The sequence below is a fragment of the Labrus bergylta genome, chromosome 11 (genome assembly GCF_963930695.1).
Source record: "Labrus bergylta chromosome 11, fLabBer1.1, whole genome shotgun sequence".
Classification (NCBI taxonomy): domain Eukaryota; kingdom Metazoa; phylum Chordata; class Actinopteri; order Labriformes; family Labridae; genus Labrus; species Labrus bergylta.
In genome coordinates this window covers 3685001-3704132 of record NC_089205.1, presented here as the reverse complement: position 1 = coordinate 3704132, position 19132 = coordinate 3685001, and the positions used below count along the sequence as shown (strand labels likewise).

Below are 19132 nucleotides of genomic sequence, written 5' to 3'. Positions count from 1 at the left end.
TTAAATAATTTGTTCTCCATTTTGACTGTTTTTTTACATAGTAGTCTGTGAGTCTGAATTTAAATTTCTGTTTTCTTTAGATGAGATACATTTTTGGTAGTTTTATATTTTTTTCTAAGCTCCTGTGAGGAACTTTCAGTTTGTATTGATTTTGGAGCCCCCCATTGGTTTCCTATCTTTGCTGATTTTGTCCTGTGTATGCAGATGTGTAAGTGTTTTCTTACCAAAAGCTCTCATCCTGCTTTGTTTTAATAGTCAAAAGTTTCAGGAATTTTGGATATTTGCTGTGGAAAATGTAAACAAAGGCTGCTCTTCATCTTCGGTTAATCATCTCTTCTGACACCTATCCTGCAGCAGTCATAAAAAAAGCATTATTAGAGGAACAGGATCATTTAAGAAGGATATTTCGGCCTGATTTTTGGTTAACAAAGTACGTATTTATGATAAGAAGCCTGGGCTGCAGAGAAAGACGAGTTCTCTGCCAGAGTGTCTTTTTATACCACTGGGAGTTTTCTGAGTGGGAAATTATTTCAAATCTGCCCTTTGTGTCTTTAAAGTTGGAAAAAGTTCCATTATGTTGGTGGGCTAATGCAGTGGACACATTTCACATTAAAGCACACTTACTGCTGCATTTGGTACCCCACAGAAAAATAATGCTCACACTGTTGGATTATCTAAATCATGAGTGATGCCGTAAGTTCATTTTGAAGCCGAATGGAAGCTATCGGCCGGCAGGAAGTCGAGAAAACCCCCACTGAACAGAAAGAAACATTACAGCATGCTTTGAAAGTGGGTTTAAGTGAAGGTAATGTGATTAGTTGTAACTGTGTTAAAAGGTGACAAATTGCTGCCTCTGTCTTTGAAATAACGGGACTGTGTGTATTAGTGCTGGTTGTTTTCTATCAGCGGCCTGAGGGCCAAATCAGGCCTTTTAAAGCCCTCAGCCTGCTCCTCAATCTGTAAACATTTATAAGATTTAATGACATAAAAGTGTTGAATATATAAAAAAACATGTACTTTAAAGGTGTCAAAATGTTCAATACTTTGATATTTTCCAAAACCACATATCCCAAACAATAGAATCCCTGTTGTTTTAATGATTGATAGTATTAAGTATTAAAGCTTTTGGAAAACTTGAGCTCTTTAGTCATATTTTTAACCAAAAGCTGCCATGAGAGAATGATAGAGAGAGCACTGTCTAATTTGTACAAATGCATTGGCAATGTTTTGGGGCTGAAATGTTGTTTATGTATTTGTTCCATTGAGACCTTTAACCATCAACCTTCCTATGTCTTATGTTTTTGTTTTTTCAAATTCAGACCTTCCTTTCAAAATGAATTGTGTAGTCCTGTACAGCGCAGCATATATCACTTGTTGTCATTATATATGCAGTGTCTTCTGAAGTACATTCTTGCTGAATAAAGCAAAGATAAATTATGTCCTCACTGCTGCCCACATTGTTGCTGTACTGCATTGATCTGATAGTTGCTGATGAACTAATACTCGTGTCTCTTTCTTTGCCCCTGCTGCAGTCGATGCAGTCTTCCAGAGGCTCTCCCTCCGCGTGGCTGAGAAACCAGCAGCAGCAGCATGTCCCGCATCTCCTCCACCGCCAAGCGCTACGCTGGCCCCTCCTACACCAGCCACTACAGCTCCTACAGCTCCCTGAGCCCGGGCCTTAGCTCCTACGGCGAGCGGGACAGGGTGTCCTCCTACAAGTCCCCCACCTCCTCCTCCTCCATCTCTTCCTCAGGTTACTCCTCCTCCAGCTACCAGAACAGCTCTGCCCTCCGCAGCCGCAACTACAGCACCTCCACGGACCCCGACCCTGACCGGGGGCGCACCATCCCGCGCGCAGACATCCTGGGAAGCAGCAGTGGCAGCAGCAGCAGCAGCATCAGCAGCAGACGGAGCAAGAGCCTCAGCAGGACCCCCATCAAGAGCTACAGCGGGTCGGGGTTGAGCGGGGGATCGACCTACACTAGCCCCAGTTCCTACTCTTCGTCCTCAGCCAAGATCAGCTACCTCTACAGTCCACCGGTGGCCTCGAGCATCTCGCTAAGCCGACGAAAATCTGTATCCCAGAGTGACTTGAGCAGGGACCTGGCTTCTCTGGGCCTCAGCGACACCTCCTCCTCTTCCTCCACCGCGTCCCCTTCCACCAGCGCCCTGCGAAGCTACCGCAGTCGAGCCAGCGATGTGGCCAACTCGTACAGCTCCAGCTCCCGCCCTGGCTACTCGGGCCTGTTGAGGAGCTCTACTCAGGAGGCCCTCTCGCGGAGCTCCACCCAGGAGGCCTTTAGCAGCAGCAGCAGCAGCAGCAGCAGCAGAGCATACGGCTCTTCGACATGGGAGCCGAGCAGTAACAGGCTGTCCGACTCCCCCACCAGGGATTCCATGGTAAGAGAGCGTCCTCTGTTCTTTGCTCTTCTCTTGTCTAAGCTCGCTGCTTTTATTGGGCATGTGGGGGATCAATATGCAGGGCTGAGAAAAAGGCTGAGTAGCTGCAGTCTGCAACCCACAGGCACACTGGTTCATCTCTTTGGAATCACATTCATGGCAGAGGTCCACAATGAGTACCCAGTCTTTACCAGAGGGGGGCACTGTTGCTCAAATGAATTTGATGCTCTCAAATACCTGGTTTCCAAATCACTCCAGATGTTTACCACCCTCTAACATCCCTTGGTAGGACACTAAACATGACTATAATTTATCATTTGTGTTTAAAAAATCAACCACATGCAGACTGGAGGTCGTTATTCCAATGCGCAGGTGGATCCATGGTTATGTGAAAAATGAGCCCTCAGCACAGATATTTGAACCCTCACCAATTAGCACACTTACACGTCTCATAAGGTGGCCATGATGTGCAGGACTATGCAGGCCAGCAGCCTCAACTCTGAGCTCAGTATCAATGACCCCAATGAGCTCCCGGAATACAGGTCAGAAAGCAAAACTGACCCAGTTCCCGTCAGGATTAGTCCCCATGACTGCTTACATGAAAGGAAGAGAGTGAAGGAGGAGGCATAAAGAGAGAAAGAGAGAGAGAGAGAGAGAGAGAGAGAGAAAGAGAGAGTCAGGAAGGATTTGTTGGGAATCTTCCAGCACATTTCAATGTGTAACAACCAGAAGAAAATAACATCAAACTGAGTCTTAGGTATGTGGACTTAACAAGAATGTCATAAATCAGGATTATAGTGGGAGAGGAGAGAAATGCATGTGGAGCTGCAAATGATGTTTGGGCTCATCAGTCAAACAAAATTGAATCACAAAATATTCTGATAATGTTTTTATAACTGACGTGAAAATATGTAGGTTTTAATGTTTTTTTGCTTTTTTTTACATAAACAACAGCCAGTGCAGGAAAGATTGGGAGATCTTTAGGCCAGAGAAAGAAGAGCTCATGAGCATACATGATGTCAGTAGTAAAGTGTCCAAATTATAAAAACAACACATGTAGAAGTTAAAAGTTAAAAGCGAGGCAAGACGCTGACTGAAAAAGAAACTATGTGGAAAGCTAAGACGACGGACAAAGCTGCAGAGTTTCAACACTCTGTTGACAGTTTTTTGCCTTTGCCTTTATATCATGTAATTTGATGAATTCACAGAATGAATGAGGGGAGAAAAAAATGGAGAGAGAATAAATCGACAGGGAAATGAGTTGCTAAGCTAATGTCCATCTACGACTGGAGATCAGTAACTGAAAAAACTTTCCTGCAGTGGAATTGGCATGACTGAACTTGAGTTTTGTTTTCATTCAACCTGTGATGTAATCAACACAGACTGAGAAACACATGGCTTACACTGGATGTCACAAGTTGAGCTATTGGAGCTGTTAATTAACCCAGGCGTCTGTTCTTGGACACATGTAGTCACCCACGTGTTCCAGGTCCGCACTGAGGAAGTTTTAAGAGAAGAAAGGAGCCATAGCTTTACTTACTTACTGACTACTTTTTTATTGTATTTAAAAACTAGAAATAAACAAACATATTTGGGCATATTTGTAATAGCATTTACTAGTACGTCTTTGCAACTTTTATTTTATTGCACATGCTCATTGTGGTGATGAGGACATTGTGATTAATTGCACAGCTCTATAGTAAGGTATTAGACCCATCCATAATATTAGTGTTTATGAAACAACCTTACAGAAAAAACATCTATGAGTGTTGATCAAAGACAACTCTGGGTTGATTAAAGGTTTAGAAGGACCCCCAGAATATTTTAGGTTGAGGTATTCTAATTTAAATCTTGCTGCTTCATTCTTCATTTTGGGAATGGCTCTTTTATTGAATGTCATTTTTCACGATGAAAAGTTGAACTCCAGCTGTCTCTCCATTGGTCTATTAAACGGCCTCCCTAACAAGAATAATTAGATAAGGCTAAAAAAAGAACCAGAACATAAGACACCACACATATATATGGTTTTAACCCAAACCCAAACTAACTTACTACCCAAACCAACCTACTAAAGACAAGACCCCCGAAAATAAGGCTACCAGGTATCTCCAGCCCAAACTAAAACAACAAAACCCAGCAATCTAAACATCCATGAGTATAATGATATACTATATAATGAAAACACAAGAGAGCTAAAGAGCTCCTCACCTTCTGGAGTGCTAATTGCACTCAGGAGTGCAGCACGCAGAGGGAGGCAGGGGAGCATACAGAGACCAGGCCACAGACCAGTATGACGCTGCATCTCAATCGGTACATTTATGGCAGGGTGGGTAGTGAGGTAAATATACCCGGATGGCCCACCAAGGTATTGTCAATGACATCTCTCCAGCATGGAGGTCCAACTTATAAAGATGTTCATAATCATTTTAACCCATTAGTGTTTCTGGTGCAGACTAGCGAGGGTGATGATGTTTAACCACTTTGTCAACTAAACGTGCACATCCCTCAAAATAACTTAGCGCCAGTTCTCCTGCTGTTGTGAAATATAACTTCAATACTGTATTTAGTTAGACGTTTTAGGGATATTTTCAGGTATATATGTACTACACTTTTATTTAATATTTCTATAAACTTTTGACTTTCACCTTCCTGTGTTTTATTTAAAATATCTTCATTTTACTAAACATGTCAATCAGACTCAACAAAGATAGTTTACTTTACTGAGTGTTCACTGAGTCTTAACAATACACAGACATTACACTTCAGTGGCAGTTTAGCTTATCAGTAAGTTAGCATACACATACACTTGATATTTTTTAGTGTTTCACAAACTGGGTCACCCACAATGCAGAGCTGCTCTTGACCAATCAAGCTGAAAAGATAGATACAGTTGATTTCAACCTGGCCATTGTTTTCATCCATTACGAAACATTGAACTGAACAAAATGTTTGCAGAGGTCTCAGGATTGCTTAAAAAATGTCAAACAGTGCAATCATAAAGGTAAAGCAACTTTCAGAACAGAAGATTTAAAACTCAAACTTTGCTGTAGTCATGCACTCTCACTAGGGATGGGGATTGAAACCTGGCTTCATTCAGACCTGGTTCTGCATTTTGCAAAAAAAAAACTCTGTTTACTCAGACTACTGCTGCAAGTAACATACAGACAACGCAGGCACATAATAATATTCCTCCTCCTCCCCCTCCTCCACTTAAAGCAGCCGTAGTAAGCACATCCAAAGTTTGCAACATGTCCCGTTGTTTAAAGCCAGTAATCCAATGTTGAAATCTGTGTTGAAATCATCAGGACAGAAGCTAGTCAGCTAACTAAACAAGTGAGATAATGTTACAGTATGATTGGAAAGAAACTTTAATTTTTATAGATGTTTGGAGGACAAGTGTGTTTGTTTTCTCAGCATATATAATTGATATACCAGTTCTGTTAAAAACATATAGTCATCTCATGTTTCCACAGTATTGAAAGTGGTATTGATAACCTCTCAGATCATGAAGGAGTCTGGATAATTGTATCATCATTTCAATACAAATTCACGATCCCTACCCCTAGCTCACAGTTTTTATGTACACTGTCTGGTGTATTTGTGGAACATTATTCACAGGAAGTTCTCCCTCAAAATAAAGTGTATAGCTGATCAAAGTTAGCTTTTGGCTGGTCTGATGTCTAAAAAAAAGAGTACAAGCTTCAGACTTAGTGAAATCATTTGAAGTTGTTGTTCAGGTGCAGTGCAGTGTTTCCTCTGCTGTTTGTATTGACGCCTCTCATTCATGTGTTTTCTCTTTGGAACCGAACAAATAGAAAAATAGCAGAGAACCCAGGCGGGCCCTGTCTGAGTGAACACTGTCTTGAGTTTTGCACCTCCAGTTCTTTGTCAGCACTTTCTATCGAGACAGCATTTTTTTTTTCAGACAAGCCAACTCTCAGTTTTGTGCCTTGGTTTGATAAAAAACTGAAAAGCAAATGCTGGAATGATTAGATTTTTGTTCTTTGTTCATTGCAAATGTAGGCCAGCACTTCAGTATTTCAGCCGTGACTGTTTGATTGGGTTTTGTGTGTCAGTGTGTGGCATATCAAGGCAGCTGCTTTAACATCACACTCAAGCTCCAAAAAGATAAAATACTGCTCCAATTCTATCAGCAATGAGATCTCCACCTCAATCAAAATAAGGTGAGAAAGAGGATTCTGTATTTTAACCTGGGATCTATTTTTTATTAAACTACATTGGGGTCTTAATGAATAATAGAGACAAGAAAACAGATTTATATTTTCATTTCACTGTACAGTGTTCCCCTTTGTTATTTTGTTTTGTATTATAGCTTTGCTTTAATACAGTGTATAGCTTATTTACTTAGCTGTTACTACAACTTTTTTTTTTTTTTGTACTTTTCTACTCTTTTTTTCTTATAATGCTATTCTATTTTATATATCATTTTAATTTTAATTTTTTGTAGAAGCTGACTCAGGGAGAAACGCACAAAAATTCCAATGTACCTGTACTGTCCTATACCTGTGCAAATGGCAACAAACATCTATTCTATTCAATTATAAACATGACAGAAAAAGCTATTGTCCCGATGTACTGTCTGTAATCTAGCAAGGCTATTCTCAGAGCGTTCATGGTTCCGATGTGTCCCCTCTTATGGATTGATGGTTAGATCCCTGGTTACTTCTTTTCCAAAAGTCATGTGTGTGTGTGTTAAGCATGTTCACTAATAGACATTCTACTTTGTCTTTTTCCTCCTCCAAGCCAGAGATAGACTCACTTTTTAACCTTAATGAATTGTGTAATTGTACTTGGCTATGTGCTATAGGTGAGGACACATCTAGAGGGCACCCCAGAGTTTATATATACAACTACCAGGTTTATATATTTAAGTGGGATTTATACGACATACAAACAACAGGTTACTTTGACTCTCCGAGGTTGATTTGTTGTTGATTTGTTGTTGATTTGTTGTTGATTTGTTGCCTGTTTTTACGTAATGTTGATGTAGTGATTGGATATACAATAAGTCTGTACGTAATGTTTTATTTCCTCTTGTTTACCTTGCATTTGCTGGAAGTGGCTCTGTCTAAGAATAGACTCTGGGTCTGTGGGTAGGGGTGAGAGAGTCACATGCTAACTCATGATTATTACATACTATATGCGATACATGTCCCAAGTTAACGATAACATCATGATATTAGCGATTCTACGATTGCTTATATATTGCTAGAAAATCGTTTGTTGATACATCAGGATATCTGATGAATTCCCTTTGGAACAACTGTTGGATCAGTTTTAGATTTCTCCGTGTGCTTGTTGTATGATTTTATTTAAATAAATATCACCAAGAAAACATTACATTAATGTAAAAGAATCCTGACATTAGCAGCAGCTTAAGACCTGGAATTATACCCTTGAAGCGATGAGGAAGATTTGTTTGTTCTCCGCCATAGTTGTTGACATAGCTGATATCAGAAGTCCCGACCCCTTCTTGAGTCTGATAGGTAGGTGAGGGAGAAGTGACATTTATGAGTGTGGTAGTGTCCCAAAAGTTGAACTGATGCTGAGGGTGTTGAAAACTCTGAACTACATCTGTTCTGCCAGCACAAAAAAAAAAAACAGTCTTATAGCGGACACAGGTCCTAATGTATTTATTCACTGCAATGTGGTGTCAGTTTCACCTCTTATCATTCATGCTTTAACCACTTTCTTCTTCTTCTTTAGCCTCTGACTTCTGTTATCATTATCAACATTCATGACATAGGCGCCACTATGCAGAGTCATGAAGTAGCTCTGTATTTAAATTGAAATATGTACGTATGGCACAGGTGGTATAATAGTTGTATCACATGAGCCAGGACGATGTGATATTGTAGTTTCAATATTTTGTCCAACCCCAAACACACAATTCAATTCAAAAAACGTGCAGGTAGACGAAACATTTTAAACCTAAAATATAAAGTGTCAATTTAAATACAACGTAAAGCTTAAACTTAACTTAAAAATACAAAATATAAAAAGAGTAGATATAAGTGGACAGTGATCGGACTAACAGATGTAAACAGAACTATGTGCAGTAAACAAGAAATACATATATATATATATATATACACACACACACACACACACACACACACACACACACACACACACACACACACACACACACACACACACACACACACACACACACACAGAGCTATGTGCAAGTAGGCAAATACTAAATGATAAGTTATAAGGTGCAAGAAAGCAAACTTGGGTGGGCTCAGCAGTTTCTAGGGAGCATGCAGCACTCTTGTGCCGCCTGAGCTAATAGCTCACTAATCTGGTACAAACCTCACATCCAGTTTTGTATGGAACATGACACTGAAGACTTCACTGTTTACACCTCTCAACACACCACCCTGAGCTCTCCTGCATACTGCTGTACGGATGAGATGACTTTTATTGTGTACAGATCAGGTCTGCTATTAACAACAATGAATTACCTTCCACGGGTATTGTGTTGTAACTCGGTTTATAATGTAAACTTCTGGGTGGAGAGTTTTTAGTCTATTCTGGTTCATTTAGCTTAGCTGGGTTGTTGATTCTCTATTTATTTGCTAATATTGTGTGTTTGGATAACCTGCTGCTGTAACACCACAATTTCCCAGTTTGGGATCAATAAAGTAATTCTATTCTATTCTATTCTATTCTATCCAGGTAACACTGCTCAGAAACAACATTTGTCCCATTTTGGACCAGACTGCTCAGCTTGTTTGCTCATGACTCTTTTCCCCCTTCTCTCACTTTGTAGTTTTCCAACTCAACGATTTAGACATCACCGACACACACACACACACACACACACACACACACACACACACACACACACACACGTAAGGAATGTGCTCCTTGGATGTTTGTTGTGTAAACATCATTTGAGCCTGCATTGGGTCATGAGATCGCTGCTTGGGGACATGTTGCCCTTCTTCCCCTCGACACACACAAGCTAAAATAATCATGCAGTGCTGGTATATTTAACACAGCTTTATTTACAAAACTAAGGCGATACATGATACGGCGATTAGAAGGAAAACCAAATGAAATGATATGTTGAGGTTTTTTTTATGTCAAAAGTAGAGAATAGAACACGAGCAGCAGGTGCATCCATGTACTGTACTTCAAGAAATTAGACTTTTAAGACTTAACATTTTAAAAGAGCATTTAAAGTTGCACTAACACATTAACAGGATTTTTTTTTAGTAAGAAAATAGTGCAATGATTAAGAGTCAAATGATTTTGAAATAAATATTAGATTGATCTTGTGTATAGGTTTGTGTGACTGTATGCTTTTTTCTTTTTAGATGTTTATGTATCCCAGGATTACATGTCAGACATTGTGCCTTTATATGGATGAATGGATGTTCTCTCTTTGTTGTTTCTTTTCTTTTTGAGAAGTGTGGGTTGTCAAACTGCTGGTTTAATCTAGAATTGCAACAGTAATTCTCCTTTATCCTCTTATTGCAACAGAGTGAAGCTAATAAGAACTAAACCCTCGTTGTTTGTGCGCGCTCGTGAACCACAGGAAACACCAATAATCACCCTTTTTTTAGGACAGTAGATTCTGATTTTAAAGGTCTTTAGAGTAAAAGACATTCCTTTGGTCACGTTTGTTTCGCCATTCATGCGTCTTCTTCATCACGCTCCCATTGATAAAATTTGAATATGGGTTGGTTTTCTGTCATGACGACTGTGACATGATGACTGGTCTCCTTGGACCACCACAGTCCTCCAGAGGGTTACAGAAGTGTGGAAAAGGATGTGCAGTGACGTAGCGGCTCAACTGGAGGCGGTCGCCGACGTTTGATGTAGGCCGACTTTTACTGTAGTCAAAAGGGGGCGGAGCTTGAGTCATGTAAAACGTAGTGGGAGCACAATACAGGATATATTTGTTGCCATTTAATGACTTGACGAGCGCGTCGAAGACACCTGCGGAGGATGAGAGAGCAGTTGCAGCTTTTTTGTCACAATTCCATCCTTTATATCCGCTTTGTGCGTGACTCGTCGCCTCTCATACAGGAAAATCACTATAGGTAGATTTATTTAAAGGGAAAGCCACAGGTCCACTATTCGGCGTGATTTGTGAGGTGTCTGCCGTTGTATGAATGAATGAATGACAAACATCTGGCTGGGAGCCTATCAGGAACGGAGAGAAACGTCTAATTCATACAAAACACTGCACAGCATCAGAGCAGGAGCGGACAGAAAACCTTCACTGGTCCTCTGAGTAACTCGAACCAACCCGGTTCTTCCTACCGCCAGCATGCCGAGCATGCGACAGTCCTACACTGTCACCGTACCCGAGGAGCCGCCGGCCACAGCTTTCCCCTTCTTGAAGCAGGAGATGCGGAGAAAAGGCAGCATGTCCGGCTCCATGCTGGTGTCCACCTTCGTAGGGCTTCTAATAAACCAAGCCAAGGTAAGAGGCAGTGTCCGCTCCGTCACCGTTATGTCAGCCTCGAAGAAAACGTCAAGCGAAACCTCAGCTAAAAAACAGGCAATTTAATGTTTATAGCGCACTATGACTTTAAAACTCTCATAGCTGCAACGTGAATCTTCTGGCATGTACTTTGAAATCCGGCTTATATAATACACTAAATAGCAGTGAGTTCGTGTTCAGTCAGGGAATGTGTGCCTGTAGTAGCGTGTAAGTTATCTCATGTCATCAAAATACTCGCTGGGGATGGTCACAAACAGTGTTAGTCAGATTAATATGCTAAATTGCTGCGTTTGGATTCATATATGAAGTATAATTTAAAATATTTTCTCCTTATACAGTGTTAGATGTAATACATGTGTGAATGTAAGCCGGTTCCTTTACCAGCAGAAATGTGTGCTGTAGTCACAGTAAACAGGACAGATGTGCATGTCACTGACAGCGTTATGCATCCTGTCAGAGATGATGTCAGTTTAATGTTGAATTGAGTCATTTGCAGAAGTAAGCCTCTCTTTTAAGCCGCTGTACTTCGCTGTGCCAGGATCAGTAGGCCTGCACTGGCAGGTCACTGGTTATATAACCAACGTTTAATCCCCCTCATACACTTCTGCTGCTCATAGTGCCCTTTATGTATACCACTGTGGTCTATAATGGAAGCACATAAAGAACTAACCTACTTTCAGGGGGGGGGGGGGGGGGGGGGTTCTTACTGTATGGTTGTTTCCATGTGAACACGGCCACATGTAGATTAATGTAGGGCTGATTACACAATGCTGCCGGGTCAGCCTTCAGACAGCAGAATTATGCTTTCAATTCAAATTTGCTATTTCCTCGATCACGCTTCTGCAGCTAGTTTAATATTTTAACATTTGGAAAATGTCCTCAGGTTCAGGATAAAATGTGTTAAATGTGACATAGAAAAATGTAACAAAAAAAGAGAGTTTTTGCTGTTTTAAATCCTTTCATTCTGGAGACATTTTGGGATACCAGAAACTTTAACTTCTTCAAAACGAGTAAAAAAGTCCAAAGCATGCACCCAATGTTTGTTATTTTGTTGTTTCTAATATTCAGAAAAATTGCAGGTAATCTTCTGTACAAATTGAACAAATACATTGGTGACATCTCAGTACTGAAACCAATGTATTTGTGCATTGAAGAAAGTGTTACTAACTCTGCGCTCTGTCTGTTTGTCAGAGACTTAAACCTAACTTTAATGCCACGAGGACTTGAAAACATCAGTATCACTTAAGTTATTCCATGAGCGATGTTAGATGTGATGGACAATAATTTGCCAGTCCAGCTCTTACAACTCATGTGTTGTCATCAACGTATTGCTTTGTGTAATTAACTGATTGAAGATCTGTCCAGTTGTCAGCATGCGGCGGCTTCACTGTAGACATGAAACACTCTGATGTGCTTCACGCCTCTTGTAGATAAATGAAGGTTAAAATGAAAAGTGTACTATTGGCTAAAGGGAGATTTAAAGGCCTACATGTCGGCGCCCTTTTTGTCCTAAAACGAGAAGAGGAAGCATTCTTAGCTGCAGATGTTAATGTGTGTGTAACTGAGTGTGGAGCAGAGCTCGGCGGCTGTGTGCCAGCTTTCTGTTATGTAATGAGAAATCACATTAGAATACACTTGAGTCTCGGCCAGGTTGGCAGCTTGGCTCAGTTTCTCTTTTGTTGTCACCTTCCACCTGCTCCTCCTGTCCTCTCCTTTTCCTCTTCCTCCACTCCATGCTCATCCTCCATCCTCCGCTCCCTTGCCTTGCATAAACAGGCGAGGAAAAGTGTTCTGTTGTTTTCTCTCAGAGTGAGTGCACATGTGGAGTTTCTGCGGGAGAGAAGTGTGTGTGTGTGTGTGTGCGTGCAGGTGTTTGTATGCACTGACATAAGAGCGTATGTTTCGCTCTGATCATGCACATGTTTTTGCACAGCAAGTGCACAGCTCAGACAGCTGGAAGGTTAAAGGTTACTTTTTGCCACAGCTTTCTAACTGCTTTTTTTTTGTTGCAATTTCCCATAAGCCTTATGGCCAATACCTAAATGAAAAATTGATCAGATGATTGACAGAAAATCAATTGAACACATAGCCATCGATTAATCATTAAACTGTTTTACTAGGTGAAAGTATTCAAGTTGTTTTGTTTGAAGAGTCAGTGGGTTGGAATTAATATACATCTTGTCCATACATGCAGTTTTCATTTACTGTTTTTTATGTTTTTATCAGAGATCCACCGAATGCAATGTCTTTGGTGGAAATTTTACAAAAAAATGTACCCTGAACATTTCCAGAAACGTCCCCTGGTTTCATTTCAAAGGAGCCGTTACTACATTTTGGATTGGATTGAGATTTGGTCTAGAGAACAAGTTAACATTGATTATTTTGGTTAAAAATTGTTTCAAAAATGACAAGACTAATACCTGACACCACTAGCGGACCAAGGGTTTTGATGTTTTTGAATTTTTGTTTTGTTGTTTCAGCACTTTCAGACATTTGGGGAAATTTTAAGGAGTTTTCTGCATGTGTGAAAACACCATAAGTCAGGTACATGTGTACATTTAGCATCTTGAAGCCCGTAGAGCTGTCTCAAATCATTTCTTAAACCTAAACAAGTAGTTTTGGTGCCTAAACCTGAATACATTTTGTTTTTTTTATTAAACTGAACCACCTTATTTGAGTTTAATGAACACACTCAGTAAAAAGAAATAACCTATATATGCCTGTTTAGTTTAGACCATGGTGTAATCTTTCAGCTGTGCAGCATGCTGTGAGCGGGCACAGAGTTCAGTACAATGTAAACAGACACCTCTTAGCTGGAAGTGAACTTTTTGAACACTGAGTGGAGTCTTTCCTGGGAGAGAAAAGCTTTCTGCTCTCATTCTCACAAGCTGTTATCTAGACAGTGTTGGATTCTAGTGTGACCCCCCCAGCTGAGTGATGAGCGTCTTCTCACAGCCTTTGATCTGATGAAATTTGGAGTTCCTAATATCCGAGTCTGTATTTATTTTAAATTCCCAGAAAGACGGAGGGTCTTACTTTTATTTGTTTGCTTGTAAGTGTGTGCGCACGTGTGGGTTAGTGTGAGCTGTGTTTTCATGTCACCAGACACTGTACCGTAATATAAGCAGGAGAAAACAAGTCTTGGCGGTATATAGACCAGTCTGTTTTTGGGGGTCTTCCTGTGTGATGATTTCCATTTTGTTCATCAAAGTCCACAACGTGCAGTTTCTGTGCAGTTTTGAAGCTCTTTTAGTACCATCTTTTTCCCCATGTGGAGTTTGTAGTCCTGCTAGCTTCCTGTACTGTAGCCGAGCTCTCAGCCTATCGTAATTTTGATCGTTGTGAAGTACAGACCCACAGCCCGCTGGTCACTTCTTGTCTTTAATTGAGGAGTCTTTTCAATCAGACTCCACAAGCTTTATTTACTGAACAGTATAACACTGTTTATTTGAATGCATGTTTATGATCTCATGAGAGAGAAAGGATAGTAACTGCTCCACATTGCTATGTATGTACCCTAGCACGGTTTGTGCATTAAAGCTTTCAATACACTTTGAACGGAGGTGTCAGGTCACATGCATTGGCTGATGGTGGTGGCTGCACTTGCAGTCATGATGTCTCATATCTCAGTATTTTATACTGGTGTTTTGGTTGAACCAGTATAAAGGACACAGCCCACTTCTTAGATTTAAAAAGGTATAGAAAGAGTGTCTTATATACAAGATATTGATAACAATAAATGCTAAGGTTGTCAAATTTTTCTCAATTTTTATACTTCTCAATATCACTGGTTGTTCAAATGAAACAATCTGTAAACTTATAGATGAATAGTATTCAAAAGTGCAGAAGCTTCAGATCTTCAGTCATGACTTCAACTCCAAGCTGCGGCTATAAAGAGAGAGCAGTGGCTTAATTGTACAAATACATTGGCAACGTGGGCACACACACACACAAATAAACAAGTGTCACTTCTGTGGCAGAGGCAGAAATAGAGGTAACTCATACAGAGAGAGAGATTGTTTATGATGGTCTGCCAAGCAGAGAGAGGTCACCACAGACTGTTCTCCTTCCCTCTCTCTCTTCTCTCTCTCTCATGCTGCTGTGCCAGCCAATCAGCAGTTGGCACACTGCCCTGCTCTGCCAGGTGGACCCATGCCCCCTGCTGCTGACGATGTGAGGTTTAGTTTATAGCCCCAGAGACAGCAGCAGAGTCGGGAAGGGGAAACTTGTTATTGCTTTGGAGTTGGAGGGACGTTGCTAAAGCAATGCCAGTACTCAGTAAGATATCAGTCTTTCAGCTTTTCAGTTCCTGGAAAATTCCAGAAAATTCCAGGCAGGATGCCCCCCCGACATCTTCCTGAGTTGCTCTTTCACTCATGCGCCTGACAGAGGGGAACAGCATGTTTAGTCACCTAAACAGTTAAAGGTCACCCCCCCCCCCCATATAGTTAACTCCAGAATTACTTGTCAATCAAACAAATTTGTAATATTTGCCCTCGTTACCAGTCAAATGTTGCTAAAACGTCATTGCTGCAAGACTGGCTGAAGTTCAGGTTAATGCTTTTCCTAGCTCTACTACCCAGATGCAAACAAGCATAGGCAGCAGATAGCACATGAGCAAAGTGGTTTGACAGTTTTTTGGTTTAGGAATTAAAGACAGTGGTGGAAGAAGAAAGATGTAAGTAGGCTGTGTCAGGTTTGATTGGTGTATCGACTGGAGCAAAGGGTAGCCACGCTTAGCGTTTGTGGACATAAACCTGCTGGTGGTGCTAGCACTTTGCATGACACAGCCTACATAAAACTTGATCTCCATTTTCTAGAGATGAAGCTGAAGAGGACTTCTATTTTTGTTGCTGTTGTTCTGGAATCATATCTTAATTTAAAATTCTATTATCGTGACAACGTTTGTTTAAGTCTCTTGTTTCCTCATAAAGTCACATAAAGACAGGAACCATTGTTTTCATCCAGACTTCTCACCTTTCTTTGACCCATTCCCTCCACCCCTCTGTTTGAGTGTCCCATCTGGACACAAGCCAAAGGAACATGTCTGCTGTCTCTTATTCCCAGGCTTTAGGAAGCAGTTTAACCTGGGCTCTGGAATGCTTTCTAATGTGGCCTCTTAGCCTGATTAGGGAGCAGGGTCTCAGAAGTAGCGTGCTAGTAGGCCAAGCTACTTCCAACTTTTCTGAATTGAGCATTTATGCAAAGTCATCCCTTTGGGCTGCCTCTCAGTCTGCTCACAAGGATGAACATTACAGTCAGATTTCTGTACTTTTATTTACGATAGTTTCCATACTTTTTTCCATTAGTATGACTTCTTGACATTACCTTTGATCATCAGTGTTTTATCATCTTTTTTCCCTCATGAGGTCATAATCGTGCATCAGAGAAAGGGGTATACTGTTGTAGCGTAATTAATTTATTAAGATATTATATCTTTATTTTACCTCAGAGCACCACTTCCCATTATAGAAAGAAATTAACTTTAACTGTATAAGTTAATTAATTAATCAGTCAGTTTCATATCTTGAAAGAAGTAAGTTCTGGAAATGTTAACACACACACAAAGTTCTGTGTTTTATCACATTTTATGTGTAAAATGTAATATAAAAAGGAGTAAACAATAAGGTATAGATGAAACAGATAAAGAATATGATTATTATGATCGGGATAATGCAATTATAACGTATGGTGACATTATATATTTAGTAATGAGATAAGACGTGGTGTTGTTTGAATGACTTGATCAGCAAATGATCAAAAAGGAAAAAAGTTGATAAATTTTGGGATTCTATTTGGATTTAAAGGAGGGCTCTGAATAGACATGACTCAAGACTTAATCTCCCAACACCAGCAGCCAGGACGCTTACTGTGAGATGTGTTCGATTGAACTCCGCCGGCTGGTCCCGTGTTTCAGTCTCTGACAAGTTTTCCCTTCCTGGGCTACCAGAGAGGTCCACGGGCCAGATTAGATGCCTTGACACCTTGGTCGGAGTGTGCAGCTGGGATGGAGATTGTATGTTGGTTCAGCCGTCGTCTCAGAAGCTCCAAGAGGATCCAACAGGAAAAATATTGAAGAGTCTTTTGATACGTCGATTTCATAAGGAATTGGCGTTCAAAATTGAAGAGCAAAGACTTTGGAGAAGAAAGTTCAAAAGCCTTGCTTAAGCCAGAAAGAATTGATGTTTCCAAAAATGTGTGTTAAAAATAAAAGTTTGGCAGAGAGTCATCTCTACGGCACAAACTTAAAAGAAGTGATTCGGACTGAAGTCTGAAGAGAAGCGAGCAAGAAGCTGAAGCTCTAAACTTCAACAAACTAAAAAGAGGAGGGGGACCTGCAGGAGAAGGGTCACTCCCACTCTGACCGGAGGACAACTGTTTAAACTAAACCGAGTTTACTCAATAAGATTAAGAATAAGAATCTAAACATATATACGTCACCATACATTCATTTCGATATTATTTCTATCAGATCCACGTTGATGTAGGTTCACGTCATATATTTAGACAAACATTTCTATCAGATTCATGTTGAGATGAAAATCAAACCATCCGGGAACATCCTCAGTCAATCCCAGCCTGTAGGTGAACAAAAACATGTTATTCAGTCAACATTCTTATTAAGACATATTAATAAAGTAGGAAAAGAAGATGGTGTCTTTAAATAACACCTTCTATAGCTAATATCAAAGAGTATGCTTTATAACACGTCTAAATGTACAGTTATGAAGGTTACGTATTCATGGATATTCTAAGACTAGATGGCAATTGCGCTTCACGTCAAATTCCTATTAAAACTATTATAATTGTTACTTGTATTCTGAACATGTATAATACATTCAATGTGACAATTACAAATATCTAGATGAAGAATGACATAAATGTTCATTTGATGCAGAATTGAACGCTGTGGTTTAATCAGTCTTCCAGCAGTATTGGTCAATTTTACGACTTTGCAGAGACTGGTTTTGGTCATAGTTCATGTCTTTGGGGTCAATTCATAGATAGCAGAGTGTTCTGTTTCAGCTAAGTTTGTTTACTCAGGGTGTTGCAAAAGTTCATAATATCCTGTCCTCCAGAGCCTGTCTGAGAGGGAGACTTAAATCTTTAATCAGTTCCTTTGTTTCTTAGTAAAAAATAACCCAGATAGTAATCCACAGTCCTGAGTCCTGCAGGAAGAGAGGTTTTAAAACCTGGCTGCTAATATCAGCTATACTGTTCAGTAAATAAAGCTTGTGGAGTGCTGGTTTGATTGAAAAGACTCCTCAATTAAAGACAACAAGTGACAAGAGGAGGTGGGCAGAGAAACTTGCAGGCTGTGGGTCTGTACTTCACAACTATCAGCGTGACGGCAGGTTGAGAGCTCAACACTGTGCAGGTGGCTAGTCGGATTACAAACTCCACATAGTGAAAACAGACGGTAAAGAGCTGTACAGCTGCAGAGAAACTGCATGTTGTGGACACTGGAAGACAGTGGCAACGTTTTTGAATTTCAGAGAACCTCAAGAAGAGACTTAGTCTTACATACTGGTGAGATTATATTCCTGATTTAACAGTAATTGTCTGTAAACGGCTGAAAACAACTTCTGTTCTGTGTTGTGAAATATGACAAAGAATCAAGAGTAGGTGATAACTAAAACCTGCAATCTGACTCTACAGCTAGTGTCAAATAAATACAGTGGGATCTAGTGGTAAAATCTTCACCTAGAACATAATGTCATTTAACCGTACTCTATTGTTAGCCGGATATAATGATCTCGGCTCATGGAAGACTAAAGCAGCAGTAAATACAAAGTTGACATTTCTGAGGGATGTAATCTATCACAGAGAACACACTGCTGACACCAAGCAGCCGGTAAAACCCTCTGCTCCTCCTCACCCTCCAAGTTATCCCACCTTTTTAACCCATCACCATGACAACCGTATTTTTACGGAGGACTTTACACCTACTAGGAGCTAGGTGAAAGATTAAAGGTGTAACTGCTGCCTACGTTGGAACTATCTCAGCTGGTGCAACAACTTGAATGTTAGTAGAGCATGAACTCCTGCCTGAATTTGAAATTATGGTCAAACTAGACAAAGATTTGACTTACACAGAGCTCCTGCAACACAGTGCAGTTACATAGTTTCACAGATGCAATGCATTTGAATTGTTTGCCAAGAAATGACATCACAATAAGCAAAAACACAAATGAATGAAGTCGTGGAGATTTTTTTTTACTTCTAGAGTTCAAAGAGTTTGAAACC

General features: G+C 40.3%; 1 protein-coding gene across 8 annotated transcripts in view; it reads left to right on the top strand.

The window, feature by feature from the left end:
• Positions 1-19132, top strand: part of usp2a (ubiquitin specific peptidase 2a) — a 57989-nt gene that overhangs the window by 16763 nt on the left and 22094 nt on the right. For 6 of the 8 annotated variants that reach the window (XM_065960192.1, XM_065960188.1, XM_065960190.1 and 3 more), the window contains one exon: positions 1533-2400. In XM_065960192.1, coding sequence (XP_065816264.1) covers positions 1591-2400 — 810 coding nt within the window. In that variant the 5' untranslated portion in view covers positions 1533-1590. Of the gene's footprint in view, positions 1-1532; positions 2401-10316; positions 10865-19132 lie in introns of those variants that run through there. The other 2 variants (XM_020650977.3, XM_020650979.3) reach the window with 2 other exon arrangements.